Below are 16,299 nucleotides of genomic sequence, written 5' to 3' on the forward strand. Positions count from 1 at the left end.
GTAAGGAGAGGCTCCGGGTCTATCGCCAGGCTCTGTTGGGAGGTCTCAAATCAGCTGCTCGAAAGCCCACCAATTTGGCTAAGATAGGGGATGTACAGCAGGGGCCAAACGAAAGCCCTGCAGCCTTCCTAGAAAGACTTCAGGAAGCATTCCATAGGTATACTCCTATGGACCCAGAAGCAAGTGAGACAAAGGCAGCTGTAATAATACATTTTGTGAACCAGGCGGCGCTAGATATTAAGAGAAAGTTACAGAAAGTAGACAGATTAGGAGAAAAGAGTATTCAGGACTTAGTGGCAGAGAGAGTAGATAACAACAGGGAAACTGCAGAGGAAAGACAGGTGAGAACTGACAGCTGCCAGACCCAAAACCTGGCTCGGATCCTTCTGGCCACCACAGCGGGAGAGATGAGGGAATGTGAACGTCGCCTGAGAAAAATTGCAGTGGAAGGAGGAGGTAAGGGGGAACACAGGGAGCGCCCCCAGTTGGGGAGAAATCAATGTGCTTACTGCAAAGAGGAAGACCACTGGGCTAAGGAGTGCCCCAAAAGACAACAGGGAGGCCGCTCAAAGGCCTCTGTCCTGGCCATGGACGAAATAAGTGATTAGGGGGGACGGGGCTTGGCGCCCCTCCCTGAGCCCAGGGTAACCTTTAAAGTGGAGGGGGAGCCCATTGAATTCCTGGTAGATACTGGCGCTCAACATTCATTCCTGCTTAAACCACATGGCCACATATCTGACAAAACTTCCTGGGTCCAAGGAGCCACAGGCATGAAAAAATATTCATGGACTACCCGAAGAACGGTAGACTTGGGAGTGGGCCGGGTAACCCACTCATTTATGATTATACCAGACTGCCCCTACCCTTTACTTGGAAGAGACTTGCTCACTAAATTAGGAGTCCAAATCCATTTTCAGCCTGGGGGCACGGAGGTCCTTAACCAAGAGGGAAAGCCTATCCAAGTGTTAACTATGAGCCTTGAGGACAAATATCTGCTACATCAGAAACAGCCCCCTCCTGATCCTGACGTGGAACAATGGCTTGCCATGTTCCCGCGAGCATGGGCTGAGACTGGGGGCATGGGGCTGGCCGCACACAAAACACCTGTGTTCATAGAGATAAAGTCAGGAGCGGACCCTGCACAAGTTCGCCAATATCCCATGTCCCTAGAGGCCCACAAAGGAATAACGCCACACATCAGGAGGTTGCTTGCCCAGGGTATTCCAAGGCCCTGTCAATTGGCCTGGAACACTGCCTTGTTGCCGGTGCGGAAACCCCACTCAGATGACTATCGACCAGTGCAGGACCTCTGTGAGCCTTCTGCTGGCACCCAAAAGCCAGCAAATCTTTGCATTTGAATGGAGCGACCCTGAGCAGGGCATCCACGGACAGCTGACCTGGACCTGACTTCCTCAAGGATTTAAAAAACTCCCCCACCATTTTTGACGAAGCTTTGCATGAGGACTTGGGCTGGACAGAGGCTTTCCCCACCAAGCACGAAACAGCACAGACTGTGGCCAAAAAGCTTTTAGAAGACATCCTACCAAGGTATGGTTTCCCAGTAATGCTAGTGTCAGACAATGGACCTGCTTTCATCTCCAAGGTGAGTCAGAGTTTAGTGTGGGTCCTGGGGGCAAATTGGAAATTACATTGTGCATATAGGCCCCAAAGTTAGGACAGGTAGAGAGAATGAACAGGACCCTAAAAGAGACCTTAACTAAATTAGCCTTAGAGACTGGCGGTGACTGGGTGGCTCTCCTCCCCTTTGCCCTCTATAGGGTACGCAATTCACCCTATAGGATGGGACTGACTCCCTTTGAGATTATGTTTGGAATACCCCCTCCCATTATCCCCAACCTCCAATCAGATGTATTTGTTGAATTTGATGACCAAAAATTGTTATCCTCTTTAAAAAGCCTCCAGCACGTTCATGAGGATGTCTGGCCTAAACTGAAAGCCCTGTACGAGTCCAGGCCACCCCCTGAGCCCCATCGCTACTGACCAGGGGACTGGGTCTTTGTCCTGAGATATTGACAGAAAAACCTCGAGCCTAGCTGGAAAGGACCCTATGTTACTGTCCTGACCACGCCCACTGCTCTCAAAGGCGACGGGATCGCCTCGTGGATACATTACACTCACGTCCACCCCGCAGATCCACTTGGCGTTTTAAAAGAATTCATCCCATCATGGCAAGTATCCAAAGACAACAACAACCCCCTCAAACTCAGACTCAAACGCTCCTGATTTGGGTGGTCACCGTAACCTGCTGCGCCCAAGTGACCGCTACCAATCCCCATGCCCTCTTCAGTCAGACTTGGGTAATTATGAACACTGAGACTGGGCTCCACTTGACTTTGGCCTCAACCGTGGGACCTAGAGTCCCCTGGTTCCCTGAGCGCTTAACGTTTGATCTCTGCCAACTGGCCGAGGACTCTTGGACACATACCCAAAAGTCAGCAGACGTATACCCTGGTTGCCTCTGGAGGATATTTTATGTGTGCCCAGGGGAAAGGAGAACCCCCCCATGTGGAGGTCCTGAGGCTTACTTCTGCACCAGTTGGGGCTGTGAAACCATGGTAATAGGAAATCCAGCTACACAGTGGAGAGAATTGTGGAAACCAAAAAAGGGACTGGACCTTATTTCCTTGGCTCGTATTCCAGAAATTTCCAGATATGGCTAGAATTCACTCCAACAGGTAAACAGGCCTCTGGGTGGGAAACAGGCAGGACCTGGGGTCTCTGCCTTAAGACACCAAGCAATGACCCCGGGCTCTTATTCACCCTCCGGCTAATAGAAAAGCCACTATGGTCTCACCCCATTGGGCCCCTACCTGTACCAATCTTCCCAGCTCTAAAGCCTCCTCCTACTACTCTGCCTCCTCCTCCTTGATTTTGCAAAACAAGCATTATAGTGATTTAAGAACAGCCATTGATTTAGACATTGAGAGACTCGAGAGTTCGATCTCTCACTTACAGGAGTCACTGTCCTCCCTGGCAGAGGTAGTGCTTCAAAATAAAAGGGGCTTAGATTTGGTCTTCCTACAACAGGGAGGGCTCTGCACCGCCCTGGGGGAAGAATGTTGTTTCTATATAGATCATTCAGGTGCAGTCAAAGAGTCCATGGCAAAAGTCAGAGAGGGCCTAGCTAAAGGAAAACACGAATGCAAACTGGCCTGGGGATGGTTTGAGTCATTATTTAACTCCTCACCATGGCTGACCGCCCTGATTTCCACCTTGTTTGGTCTTCTGCTTATTCTTCTGCTTCTCTTGATATTTGGACCTTGCTTACTTAACAAATTGGCTTCATTCATTAAAGAGCATGTCAGTGCAAGTACAAATATTGGCTCTCAGGTCACAGTATCAGCTTATATCAGAAAATCCAATAGAGTTAACCCTCCGAGACCCATGATTGGGCCTTGATAGTCTCATGAGAAGGGGGGAATGCGAGACCTGAGTAACTCCATTTTAAAATTTGGCCCCATCTTAAAGTAAGGTGGCCTGGACATAAATTCTAGTTCCAAGAAAAACCACAAGATGTACTTTGGCCACCTGCCTGTGATAAAGTTCAGCAGTCTCCTAGCAACTAACCTAGCAACAGCTAATCAGTAGCTGCCTCAATGTCCCAGATGCTCTTCTCATGGCCTGCGACAGCTAATCAGTAGTTACCCCAATACCCCAGTATCCCAGATGTTCTTTTCGATGACTTGAGTAGCTGTTTGCAGTTCAGCGCGCAAGGCACAGCCAATCAGGTTTAAACTTTCAAAACTTGCTAAATGCTAGCCACTCGTGTGATTTGCATGTGATTTGAAACCCCACGCCTTTTTGAAAACCCCGCGCCTTGCTGTAACCTCTATTAAAAACCCCTGGTGTTTTAGAGTCGGGGCTCTCAATCCTGACCCGCTGCGTCGGTGTCTGATGAGAGTCCCTGCTCGAACTTGAATAAACAAACGACCCTCTTGTGTTTGCATCGGAATCGGCTCCTTGGTGGTCTTTGGGGACCTCACGATCTGGGCACAACAGAGGGGGAGGGGGAGCGAGGGAGGGAGGAAGAGAGGAAGAGAGGGGACTGTTTAAAAAAAAGGAGCCCGGACATGCTAGCTGTGAAAATTGCTGGCTTCTCCAGATGGCACACATATGCTAACATTTGAGAAATTGCTTCTGAGAAAAGATCAAATCTAGGGGACTACCAGGGAAATGTCTTCAAATAAAGCTAAGGATAACTGTAATCCTTTTTAAGCTCTTAGTACTTTCTTGAAAAGTTCTAAGTTCTAATGGTCCCTCAGACATTTAGACAACACTAGAACTTCTAAGAATCTTAAGGGTTTTGTCATTCAGCAGAAACTGAAGGTTGAAAAGAGGAAAGGGGATTAGAAAAAGGAATTAAGATGTTCTATATGCAGGTTTCAACTCCACTCAAGGAGTATAAACATGTACTGAAAACATGTTTTAATAAAAATAAAAAATTTTTTAAAAAACTTATTTTAAAGAGCTCAGGGTCCTGAGTTCGATCCTTGCTACCAGAAGGGGGGAAAAATAGGCTTGTGGGTATGACTCTTTACCAGAATTTACTCCAATAACATTCACAGAAGATCCACAAAGCTTTTAGGAACTTACAGTGGCATAATACTATCAAATAAAATATGGAATGACTTGAAGGGGAAAACCCAAGAGCCCAGAGTGGGAATTATTCTCTGGTAAGAGCAAGCTCTAATCAAGGAACTTGCAACATTTGCCTGGCTAGATTTTAGAATTACTATTGACTGGTAACTTGTAACTCCCCCCACCCTTTTTGGGGTGGTGGTGTTTTGTTTTTTTTGTTTGGGTACTAGGAATCGAACTCAGGACCTTGTGTTTGCCGGCAGGCGTGGCACCACTGAGCTACATATCCCTGGCCTCTGGTTTTTTTTGATATACAGGATCTTTCTATGCAGTTCAGGCTGGCTTTGAACTCACTATGTAACCCAGGCTGGCCTCAAACTAGAGGCAGTCTTCCTGCCTCAGCTTCCAAAGTGTTGGAATTTACAGGCAACATACCACCACGCCTGGTTAAATTTTTTTTTTTTTTTTTTTTGAGACAAGTTCTCTGTGTAGGTCAGGCTGGCCTTGAACTCAAGGTGAGCCTCCTGCCTCAGCCTCCTGAGTGCTGGGATTATAAGAGTACCCCACTATGCCTGGTCACTTTAGCAGTTTTGATGTACTTGTTCCACAGTTGTATGTTAGATATACTGAAGGATGATAACTTGTCTCTAGTTCACAGGCCTGTAGATCTAAAGGAACTGTACTTAAACTACACTTCTAGACTTCATGCGTACCTGCTTTAGGTGCCAGAATCTTTGATTTTGTGCTGATGCTGTAAAGTTGTGAGACTTGTGGGGTTTTGTGAGCAGTTGGTATATTTTACATATGGCAAAAATATAAGTAATTATGGCAAGAGGGTAAATTGGTGGTTTGAAAATATGTCCACATTTTTTCCTACAAAAGATGGAGCCTAATTGCTCTGCCCTTAAGTTTTTACTGGACTTAGTAACTTGCATCTGATGAATAGAATATTGAGAGAAGTGATGGTGTGAGGTCCAAGACTGGGCCATACATGGCGCTGTGGCCTCCTTCAGTCACTTACTCTGGGGCAAGTTAACTTCCATGTTGTTCTATGGAGAGGCCAATGTGGCAAGAGACTGAGCAGGAGCTCACTAATCATGTTAGTGAGCTATCTAGGAAGTGAATTCTTCTGCCCCAGTTAAAGCTTCAGATGACTATAGCAGAGCCAGCATCATGACTGCAACCTCAAGAGAGACCTTGAGTCAGAACCACTGAATTCAGCAGCTTCTACATTCTGACCTCCTGAAACTGAGTGAAGTAAATGTTTATTGTTTTAAGCTGTTAAGTTTTGTGGTAATTATTATATAGCATTAGATAACTACTTCAGAAAATATAAAGAAAGATTTATGAACAACAGAGACTTCAGTACCACTTTCAATAATGGATTGAACAGTTAGGCAGAGATCAAAAAGAAAATAGAAGACTTGAACACCACTGTAAACCAAGTAGACCTAAGCCAGGTGTGGCACATGCCTGTAATCCTAGCACTGGGGAGGCTGAGGCAGGAGGATCCCTGGGTAGGCCAGCCTGAGCTACATGGTGAGTTCAAGGCCAACCTGAACTACATAGCGAGACCCTGTCTCAAAAAACAAAGAAACAAACCCAAAACCAAGTAGACTTAACCAGACATACTACAGAACAGTCCACTTAGCAATAGCAGAATGCACAATCTTCTCAATTATACATGGAGAATTCCCTATGAATTCTAGGCTGTAAAACAAATCTCAATAAATTTAGAAAGATTGAAACCATGTAAGTTATATTCTCCATCCATAAGAGAATGAAGCTAGAAGTGAAAAACAAGGAACAATGGAAAATGCACAAGAATGTTGAAATTAACACACTGTAAATAATGAGAGGAAGTCAAAGAAGAAATCAAGAAAAATTAGAAAGGACTTTGAGGTAAAAGAAAGCAAAACACAGTGTACCAAAATTTATGGGATGCAGCTAACTGTTGTTGGAGGGATATTTATGGCTGTAAACACATTAAAAAGAAGAATCTCAATAACCTACTCTTCCATCTTAACAAACTAGAAAAAGTGCAAACTAAACCCAAAGCAAACATGGAAGGAAACACTAAAACTAATGTGAAAGTAACTGTAATAAAGGCTAGGGAAAAAAAATGAGATTACAGGTTGGTTCTTTGAAAAAGATCACCAAACTTGACAAACCTTTGATAGACTGACCAATAATAAAAGAAGAGTCAAATTGCTAAAATTAGTAATGAAAGAAAAATATCACTACTGACCTTGTAGAAATAAGCTACTATAAACCTTTTTTTTTTTCCTTTTCTTTTTACTGATGATTGAACCCAGGCCTTCACACTGAGCTACATCCCCAGTCCTTTTTTATTTTTAATTTTGAGACAGGATCTCACTAAGTTGTACGAGCTGGGCTCAAACTTATGGTCCTTCTGCCTTAGCCTCCCAGAGTTCTAGGATTTTAGGTGTGTGCCATCATGCCCAATTTAAGCAATTACATTCTAACAAATTGAGATGATTTAGGTGAAATGGGCAAATTCTTTTTGGTACCGGGGATTGAACTCAGGACCTTGTGCTTGTGAGGCAGGCAACGGAACCACTGAGCTAAATCCCCGGCCCAGAAATGGGCAAATTCTTAGAAAGTTATAGGTTACTAAAATTAATTTGAGGAGAAACAATCTAAATAGATCTCTAACAGAGAGTAGCTTTTAAACTTCCTGCAAAGAAGAGAGCAAGCAGGTCCAGATAGCTTAACTGGTGAATTCCACCAAATATTTAAAGCATTAAAACCAACCCTACACAAACTCTTTCCAAAAAAACAGAAGAGGGGAGGATACTTCCCAATTCAGAGTCTAGTGTTACCCTGGTACCAAAACCAGACCAAGGCATCACAAGAAAACTATGGGCCAATATCTTTTATGAAAACAGATTTTAAAAGTATTAAATAGAGCTGGGCATGGTGGCCCATGCCTGTAATCCCAGCACTTGGGAGGCTGAGGCAGGAGGATCACTGCAAGTTTGAGGCTAACCTAGGCTACATAGTTCAAGACATGCCTAGTTTTAATCTTTGCCAGGTTGAAATCCAGTTTTTCCAACACCATTTATTAAAGATGCTGTCTTTCCTGCAGTGAGGATGGTTGGCTCCATTGTGAAAGATGAGGTAGCTGAGTATGTCTGGAGTTGTTTCTGCATCTTCTGATCTATTCCAGTGATCCTCAGGTCTGTTTCTTTGCCAGTACCATGCTGTTTTTATCACAGTGGCTTTGTAGTATAGTTTCAAGTTGGGGATTGTGATACCCCCTGTCATGTCTCTGTTGCCTATAATTGCTTTTGCTATTCTAGGCCTCTTCTGGTTCCAAATGAATTTTTGGATTGTTTTCTTTAGTTCTGCGAAATATACTGTTGGGATTTCAATTGGGATTGCATTGAATCTGTATAGCAGGTTTGGAAGTATGGCCATTTTCACTATATTGGTTCTTCCCACCCAGGAACAGGGGCTATCTTTCCATTTTCTTTTTTTTATTTTTTATTTTTATTTTTTGGTACCGGGGATCGAACTCAGACCCTTGTGCTTGCGAGGCAGGCAGCGGAACCACTGAGCTAAATCCCCAGCCCTTCTTTCCATTTTCTTATATACTCTTTGATCTCTTTTTTCAAAGTGCTGTAGTTTTCAGTGTAGAGGTCTTTTGTCTCCTTTGTTAAAGAGGTGGCATTTTGAGGTAGACCTTAAAGCAAGAGTCACATTTTGTTGTAAAGCAATGAGGGTGAGTGAACATTCCAGAAACAATATGAATTGTGCTACAGAGATGGAAATATAAGGCATATTAAAGAAACAGAAGGTGAAAGTGAGGGAGGTCCCCAAGACCACCCTTGGTTCTGATATCAACTGCAGGTTTGTATCCCCCCTCCCCCAACCACTCTGAGGTTTGGTGATTCACTAGAAAGACACATAATTGACTAAAAGCTGTCATGTTCTTGGTTACAGTTTATCAGCAAAGTGGTACAGATAAAAGCCATTGGGGGGCACATAGGGCAGAATCTAGAACTCCAAGCCTGAAACTTTCAGTACTCTCTACAGTGAAGTACTGGACAACTCTGCTTTTAGCAACAGTGTGTAATAATATACACACAGAGTAGTACTAATCATAGAAATTCACTGCATCTTCAGTGTCCCAAGTTTTCACTGGGGTTTAGTCACATAGACATGGTGGACCTACCTGTATGGCTGACCTTAGTTTCCAGCCCCTGTGGAGGTAAAGCTGAAACTGCATATCCCCAAACCCACACCGCAACTCACTTTGTTAGCATAGACAATATGGTATGACCCAAAGGCCTCCAGGTTAAAAAACAAAACAAGATTCTATGAAGAAGTATATTTTAGTGACTTAGAGAATACCTTTCAGGAGCTGATAGCAAAAGGCCAAGATCTCTCTTTGGGTAAGATTCTTTACTACATAGCAAGTAATACAATTTGACTAAAGTGTAGGGCATTTTAGGGGAATTGAAGGTTAAATTAGAAGGGTAAAACAGTATCATGTTGTTGGAAATTAGTGGAAGCACTTGATGTAATGGGAGTTCTTTCTAAGATTAATTCAAAAGTGGTTGTACATGGTACCTTGAAAGTTTAACTAGAAGAATTTGGAAGATATTGTTCATGTTTGAACAAGGGCCTAATCTCAGATAATAGAAGTTGAAAATTACTCATTTTTTCATTGATTATTTGTCTCTATAATTACATATCTTAAGCATTTTTATCCTTAAGAAGGGCCCAAATGGGCTTGGGGTTGGGAGTGTCTCTTAAATGTTTTTCAGGCTATGTCTGTGGTCCAGTTATCTGCTACTCTTAGTGTCTTGTCTTTTAAACCTTTTGTGTCTTCAGATCTGATTACTACAAAGACCTCTGACATCATGTATTATAGTTATAATCAACTATACATTCATTGTACTACAATGACTTCTGACATGTTTTTAAAAAGTAATAAAAATCTCATTGGCAGGGAGCACTCTTTTATGAGACTTGCTAATGTTAGTCGGTATAGATAAATCAGGTCTCTAGGAGTTGTGATAGCTGGAAGATAATTTACTTTTCTCTCTTTGGAGTTTTTGTTCGGTTTAGGTGAAAAATCAGTGGCAGGTGGTTCTAGAGAAGAGTCTTGTAATAGTCTTCTCTTGTTAGATTAGTTGGAATGAAAATCTTCACAATACTCAGTAAATGTACCCTTCCATCCCCAATTGTGGTCTAGACCTTATGTATTATTTAAGAGTGACAGAAGCTTAGCTTAGCTTTGTCACAGTATAAGAAGAACCTTTGTTTTCTTTTTTTTTAACCTTTGTTTTCTGACAGATTTGTGGACATATAATGTAATGAGTAGGTACTGTATATATAAATTGGAAAATGAAATCTGTCCTTGTATAGCTACCTTCTAAAACCGTTTATTTATTTTATTTATTTTTATTTTTATTTTTTTTGGTACAGGGCTAGAACTCAGGTCCTTGCACTTGTGAGGCAGGCAGCAGAACCACTGAGCTAAATCCCCGGCCCTAAAACCATTTATTGACTCTAGTACCTATTAAGCTATATTAAGTTATGTGAAAAATAAAAAATTATATGAATCAAATATTGATTCTGGGGCCAGGGATTTAGCTCAGTCGTTCTGGCGCCTGCCTTGCAAGCCCAAGGTCCCGAGTTTGATCCCTGGTACCAAAAAAAAAAAAAAAAAATTGATTCTGGATTTTGTTGGGTGATAAATGGCAAGTTCAGAAGAGTTCTGTAAGTTTGGAGAGTTTTGAAGCAAGGTTTGAATTAATTCAGCCATAGTCACTTACTGACAGGTATATGCTCTGAGTCATTTTGTGAATATAATAAGAGTGTATGCACACAAACCTAAGTGGTGTAGGTCTGTCACTCTGTGTGGCCTCTTTTGTGTGTGTGTGTGTGTGGTCTCTTGATGCAATCTAGAAACAGGTAAACACAAGATGTGTTAGGTGTCTGCTACTGTAACCAGGTATGCTGTTTTTTTTTTTCTTTTTGGTACCGGGGATCGAACTCAGGTCCTTGTGCTTGCGAGGCAGGCGGTGGAACCACTGAGCTAAATCCCCAGCCCCAGGTATACTGTTTTACAATAGACTTTTTTGAGTAGGAGTACAATAACAATAAAAAGTATAGTAAATACATAAACCAGTAATGTAGTTATTTATTATTTTTTAAATTATTTTATTTTTATTTTTTGTAATTGTTTATTATTATAAGGTGTTTTAAACTTTACAATTATGTATAGCATAATACCTAATGATAAGCAATATTTTATAATATTCTTTTACACTGTACTTTTGTACTATACTGTTTATACCAACTTCAACACAAATATGTGAATAATGTACTATGATGTTATGATGGCTACAATACCCTTGTGAGGCTAATTACTGTACTTTGTTACTACTTCAACAAAGGTGATTTAGGAGATGCTCAATGATGATAATCCTGACAGCCTTTCTTGTCAGACTCCTTGAACAGTCCTCTGGGCATGCTTATGTAGCTCATCCTTTCCACCTAACTTGATGAGTCATGGCAGTGCTGATTCGATTTTCATCCCAAATGTCATCATATTAGTGCTGTGAGGAACTAAAAAGCAAGAGGAGACTCTCTGGTGATGCTGTCAGTGATTCTAGAAGTGGAAAGAGAATGAGCCTTGTGAAGCATAAAGGACAAGGTGGCATGGGAAAAACCGGTAAATAGCACTTTGTTTTCAAGCCCTGTCAGTATGTGTGGAAAATGTGACTTCATACACAAATTCAAGACCCATTATGCAAAAAAGGAAGCTGAATCAAGTTCTATACTAATCTCATCACTGCTTGCCTTTTGGCCAAGATCAAGTGCAAATTATGTATTAATCTTGAAGACCATAATGAATCATTAAAAAAGGAAATTAAATTGGCTTGAAAGAAAAACTTTGACCCAAACTTGTAAATTATAAGGAGATAAAGATAAAATGAAGGTGAAACTGAATTTAAGTACAGTACTGCAGAAGCATGAGAACATTTTGATAATAGAGTTGTGAAACGTAAGAAATGGTCCAGGGCCGGGGATTTAGCGCAGTGGCACTGTGCCTGCCTTGTAAACACAAGGTCTTGAGTTTGAGCCCTGGTACTAGGGGAAAAGAAAAAAAGAAATGGTCCAAAAGTGTGACCTGCAGCCAGCCCTGCCCCCTCAAAAGTGGCACTCTTCATAAGAACGCCATGACAGGGGCAGGGACAGGTTTTCCCTTCTACCCTTATGAAAGAAAACTTGATGGGACCATGCATGTGATACACCAAAGAACTGGAGAATCTGGCTTGGAAAGAATGTGTTTCTCAAAGTTAGATTCTCTTAGGGGCATTCTTACAGGGTTTACAATTGTTAAACCTAGGTTAGTGCTTATCAAGGGTTTTGGTCCTCAAGGAATGCTATGTCTGTTATGCAGGGTTTCTTTCTTACACTCTGTAAAGTACACACAGAGGCTGCTTTACATTGAGGAAGGGATGATCACCCAAAGGACTTTGTACCTGAGTCCCTCTCTGTTCCAGGTGATCTGTTCTCACTCAGAATCTCAACATTCCACTGAGATAAATCCCTGAACCCATAGGTGTTCTGAGTTAGAACTGAGACAGTATCACTTTTTTTTTTAATTCTTTTATTGATACATTTTAGGTATATAATACATTTACATTTATCATTGGGTGCTTGTACCTGTACATGATGTATCTTAGTTCTTATTTTTTTTCCCCATTACCTGTGCGCCCTTCACCCCCTCCACCCTTCCCTATTTACATAGATTTTGTTTCCATTTTTTTTTCTTTTCTTATAATTTTTCCTTTCCCTTCTTCCCTTTCCCCTTCCCTTCAGAACAGTATCACTTCTGACATCACTTTGACTTAAGGAAAGACACTTCAGCTCCTGCTAAGTATGACTAACTTGGTGAAAAGCTTTATTTTCAGATATTCTGCCAATTGAGGTCTTATTTTCTAGTTACCTATAGTTTTCTAAAGTTTTCTTACAGGACTAAGCATACATGTAATACTTTAACTATTTATTAATAGCTTGTCTGTTTTCTCTCTTAAACTATAAACTTTACCAGGGCAGAAACAGTCTGTTTTGTTCACTGTATTCTCAGTACCTAGCATACAGATACTTCAATATTATTCACATTATTTCACATATCTGTGATCTGGGTCCCATAAAATTTAAAGAGCTATGTTCCAGCTTGGCTTCCTCATAATATGTGGTCCAGGTCCTGTGAGTGAGCATCTCAAGACAGCAAGACAAGCACATGACATTTACAACCTAGTTTTGGAAATCATGTAGCGTTACTTTCATCATACTGTATTAGTCAAACTAGTCTCCAGGTTCTTCCCAAGTTCAAGGTGAGAGACTATGGATTTCTCCACTTGATGAGACAAGTATAATAGATTATAAAAAGAATATGTCCAGTAGGAAATCTGGTATTGGTCATTTTTGAAAAAAATAATCTGTTACAGTTGTTTATAGTTTTCATATTTGGAAAAATTTTTGGCTACTCAAGTATATTTTCTGTCCACTTCTAATCATTTTTTGAGACTGTGATTATATGTATCTTTTTGCTCTCATAGATTTTGACTTTGTTTTGGTACCGGGGATCGAACTCGGGACCTTGCACTTATGAGGCAGGTGGTGGAACCACTAAGCTAAATCCCCGGTTCTTGACTTTTTTTCTGGTTCTCTCTCTGCTTCACTTTGGATAGATAGTTTGCATTGCTGTCTTCAGGTGCAATATTTTTTATCCTCCCTAAATAGTCTCTGTTCTTAAGCCTATGTAGTAAATTTTCTTTACTTTTCTCCTTAGGTTCATTTTTTTCCCTTTAAAATCCTTGAGCATATTCATAGTAACTATTTTAACTATGAACTTGTTTGCTAATTCTGTTTTATCCCTGATGTTGTTGGAATCTGCTTATATTAACTGACTCCCGTCTACCCTAATTACAGGTATTTTTTCTGTTTCTTGTTTGGCAATTTTTTATTGCATGCTAAGACCCCATGAATGCCATGTTGCTGAGTGCCTGGACTTGGTTTTCTTTAAATATACTGAAAGTTGAAATTTGCTAATCAGCTTGATATTTTCAAAATGTTCTTTTAAAAAAGCTTTGCTAAGGCAAGTTTGTAAAAGTTTTTGCTCTAAGGCTAGTTTAGCCATACTACTGAGGGATGATTGTTCTGACAGCTTGATTGAGTGCCCCTGGTGTTCAAGGTCATCTCTGTTCTAGACGGTGGGACCTCATGTCTCAGCCTTGTATTAGCTCTGTATTGTTTTAACTTGCAGTTCCAGCTTGCATAGTCTTCTTTGCCTGGCCTCGAGGTGTTTCGCCTTACACGTATAGCCGTAGTATTCAGTGATTGAAGGGATCTGAGTGCCTATTTCTGAGCTACCTTAGCTTTCCCAAATCTCAATCTCAATCTACTCAATTCATCAAGACTGCAATGCTCTGCTTCCGCATGCGCTGGCCTGGAAAGTGCTTCCAGGCAGAAAGCTAGGCTGAACACAGGGCTTACCTCACTTGTTTCTCTTTTCTCAGGAATCACAAATTATTGTCTGTTGTTTGTTGTCCACTGTTTTAAAATCTTTTTAAAAAAATGTATCTTTGGGTCCAGGATTTAGCTCAGTGGCATAGCGCCCACCTGGCGAATGCGAGGTCCTGAGTTCAATCCCCGGTCCTGTCCTCCCCCCCGAAAATGTATCTTTGATCCACTTTTCTAGCTAGTTGTGTGTGGTAGAAGGGACAGTTCCCTGCCAGTACTACAAGAAGTTGAAATATGAGTTTTACATACAGGATTTCCTTTTTTTTTTTGGTATGGGGGATCGAACTCGGGACCTTGTGCTTGTGAGGCAGGTGGCGGAACCACTGAGCTAAATCCTGGCCCAAGATTTCCTTCTTCTTTTAACCACACAGCTTAGTTTCCAAATGTAAAAATGAAATGAAGTCAGCCTTATTTGGGTTCAAGTTTCAGTTTGCCTCCAACTTGCTGTATGAATATTGACAAATCCCATTTCTTCTTTGGCAGTTATAGCCAAATCGAAATCCTCTACTCTCCCTACTTTTCAGGCATTCCAAAACAAGCAAATGGAAATAAAAACAAATTACAGTAAATAAGGATGAGGTTAGTCACAGTTGACAAAACTGACTTCCCAAACCCTCCTTGCTCACTTCTAGTATAAAAAGAGATCCAGGTGTGGCAAAACTGGTGCTGCTTCACTTCTCCTCCTGTCCTTCAGCCAGCTGTGCTAGAGTACTTTCTGTGTGCCAGGAACTGTGTGACTCTTTCATTTAAGTTTTCATAACTGCCCTATGGGGTAAAACTTTTTTTTTTTTTTGATAAAACTTTTATTATCACCATTTCATACCTGAGAATGAGACAGAGAAATTAAGCAACTTGTACAGAACTACTGAAAATGAATCAACTGCTGTTGATGTAGAATCATTAATTAATAAGTTCAGCATAGTGCACACCTTTAGTTTCAGCTACTTCGTGGGCCAAGGTAGGAGACTTGCTTGAGCTTAGGAGTTTGAGACCAGCCTGGGCAGCTTAATGAGACCCTGTCTTTCAAAACACAAAACAAAGCACATTATCCTTAAATCTAAAACACATCATTTCTGGACCCCTTTTAACAAATCATGTTTGTTTAGTCAGCTTGATTGATTTCTCTTGGAAAGTACAAAGATTAGGCTGTGGCTGGAATAGGTGATTCCTTAGAAAAACTATCAGAATGGTAGAAAATGTTGGAAGATGATGTCCAGCACATCTCACCCAGAGAAACAATAGGATGTAAGCGGTGCCCAGAGTGTCCAGGGTGGTTTTGTCACTGGTGTTTATTGAATCTCTCCTGTCTGGCATATTTTTTAATATTAATAGGTTCTCTTATTCTTTTTCTCCCGTCTCAGACACATTTAATTAAACCAGGAACCAAAATGCTAACACTCCTTCCTCGAGAGAGAAAGCCTGTTTCTTTCACTCAAAGAAGAATTCCATCTGCAGGCATTAAGCAGACCAGCATTGCTTCCTTTACTTTGAAGACAGGTATGGTGACCCACCTGGGAGTACTTCATTAACCCGGGAGCAAAAAGGAATGTGCTCATTTCTTCATGTTGGAACATTTACGAGATATAGTGAAACTATTCTATTGTTAAACTTAGCTGACCTCTTGTGTAATAAAAGCACAAGAAGTCATTGCTTTTTGGAAAGCAATATACACGTTTTTACAAACATACTTTTCTAGTTGTTTCACTCAGTCTAGTACTAAATATTTCTATTTGCTGAGGAAGCAGTGAGGCAAAGTGTATTTGGGAGCTGTCTCAGAGGAGGCTAGAGCTTCCTGCCAGATGGGGGGCATTGGGAGGAGTGTTCCAACTCTGTGACTCAGGCTTGCTTTGTATAAACCTTCAGAGTGCGCTATCCCTTCCTCAAATAAAACATAAACAATCTTTGCTTTACATAACAGGGCATTTTTTCAAAAACACTTTTCCCATTTACAAATTCTGGTATATTTTATCATCTAATACTGAATTCTTAGGCAAAATTGAGAACCCCCACAGAACAGTTTCTGCAGTATAATTCTTGTTGAAGGGAAGAGGAAATTAATCATTGTTTCTTTGTAATTAGATCTTGATTTGGGTGGAATAAGAAGCCCATGTCATTCATTCTTTTTTTTTT

General features: G+C 41.2%; 1 protein-coding gene across 7 annotated transcripts in view; it reads left to right on the top strand.

The window, feature by feature from the left end:
- Aunip (aurora kinase A and ninein interacting protein) overlaps nt 1-16,299 on the top strand; it is a 38,158-nt gene that overhangs the window by 19,279 nt on the left and 2,580 nt on the right. For 5 of the 7 annotated variants that reach the window (XM_087215546.1, XM_087215543.1, XM_087215548.1 and 2 more), the window contains one exon: nt 15,531-15,666. In XM_087215546.1, coding sequence (XP_087071672.1) covers nt 15,558-15,666 — 109 coding nt within the window. In that variant the 5' untranslated portion in view covers nt 15,531-15,557. Of the gene's footprint in view, nt 1-6; nt 2,697-11,190; nt 11,309-15,530; nt 15,667-16,299 lie in introns of those variants that run through there. The other 2 variants (XM_004850617.4, XM_087215547.1) reach the window with 2 other exon arrangements.

Source organism: Heterocephalus glaber, unplaced genomic scaffold (genome assembly GCF_053883595.1).
Source record: "Heterocephalus glaber isolate CG9 unplaced genomic scaffold, H.glaber_assembly_v1.0 deba00001452, whole genome shotgun sequence".
Taxonomy (NCBI): Eukaryota; Metazoa; Chordata; class Mammalia; order Rodentia; family Bathyergidae; genus Heterocephalus; species Heterocephalus glaber.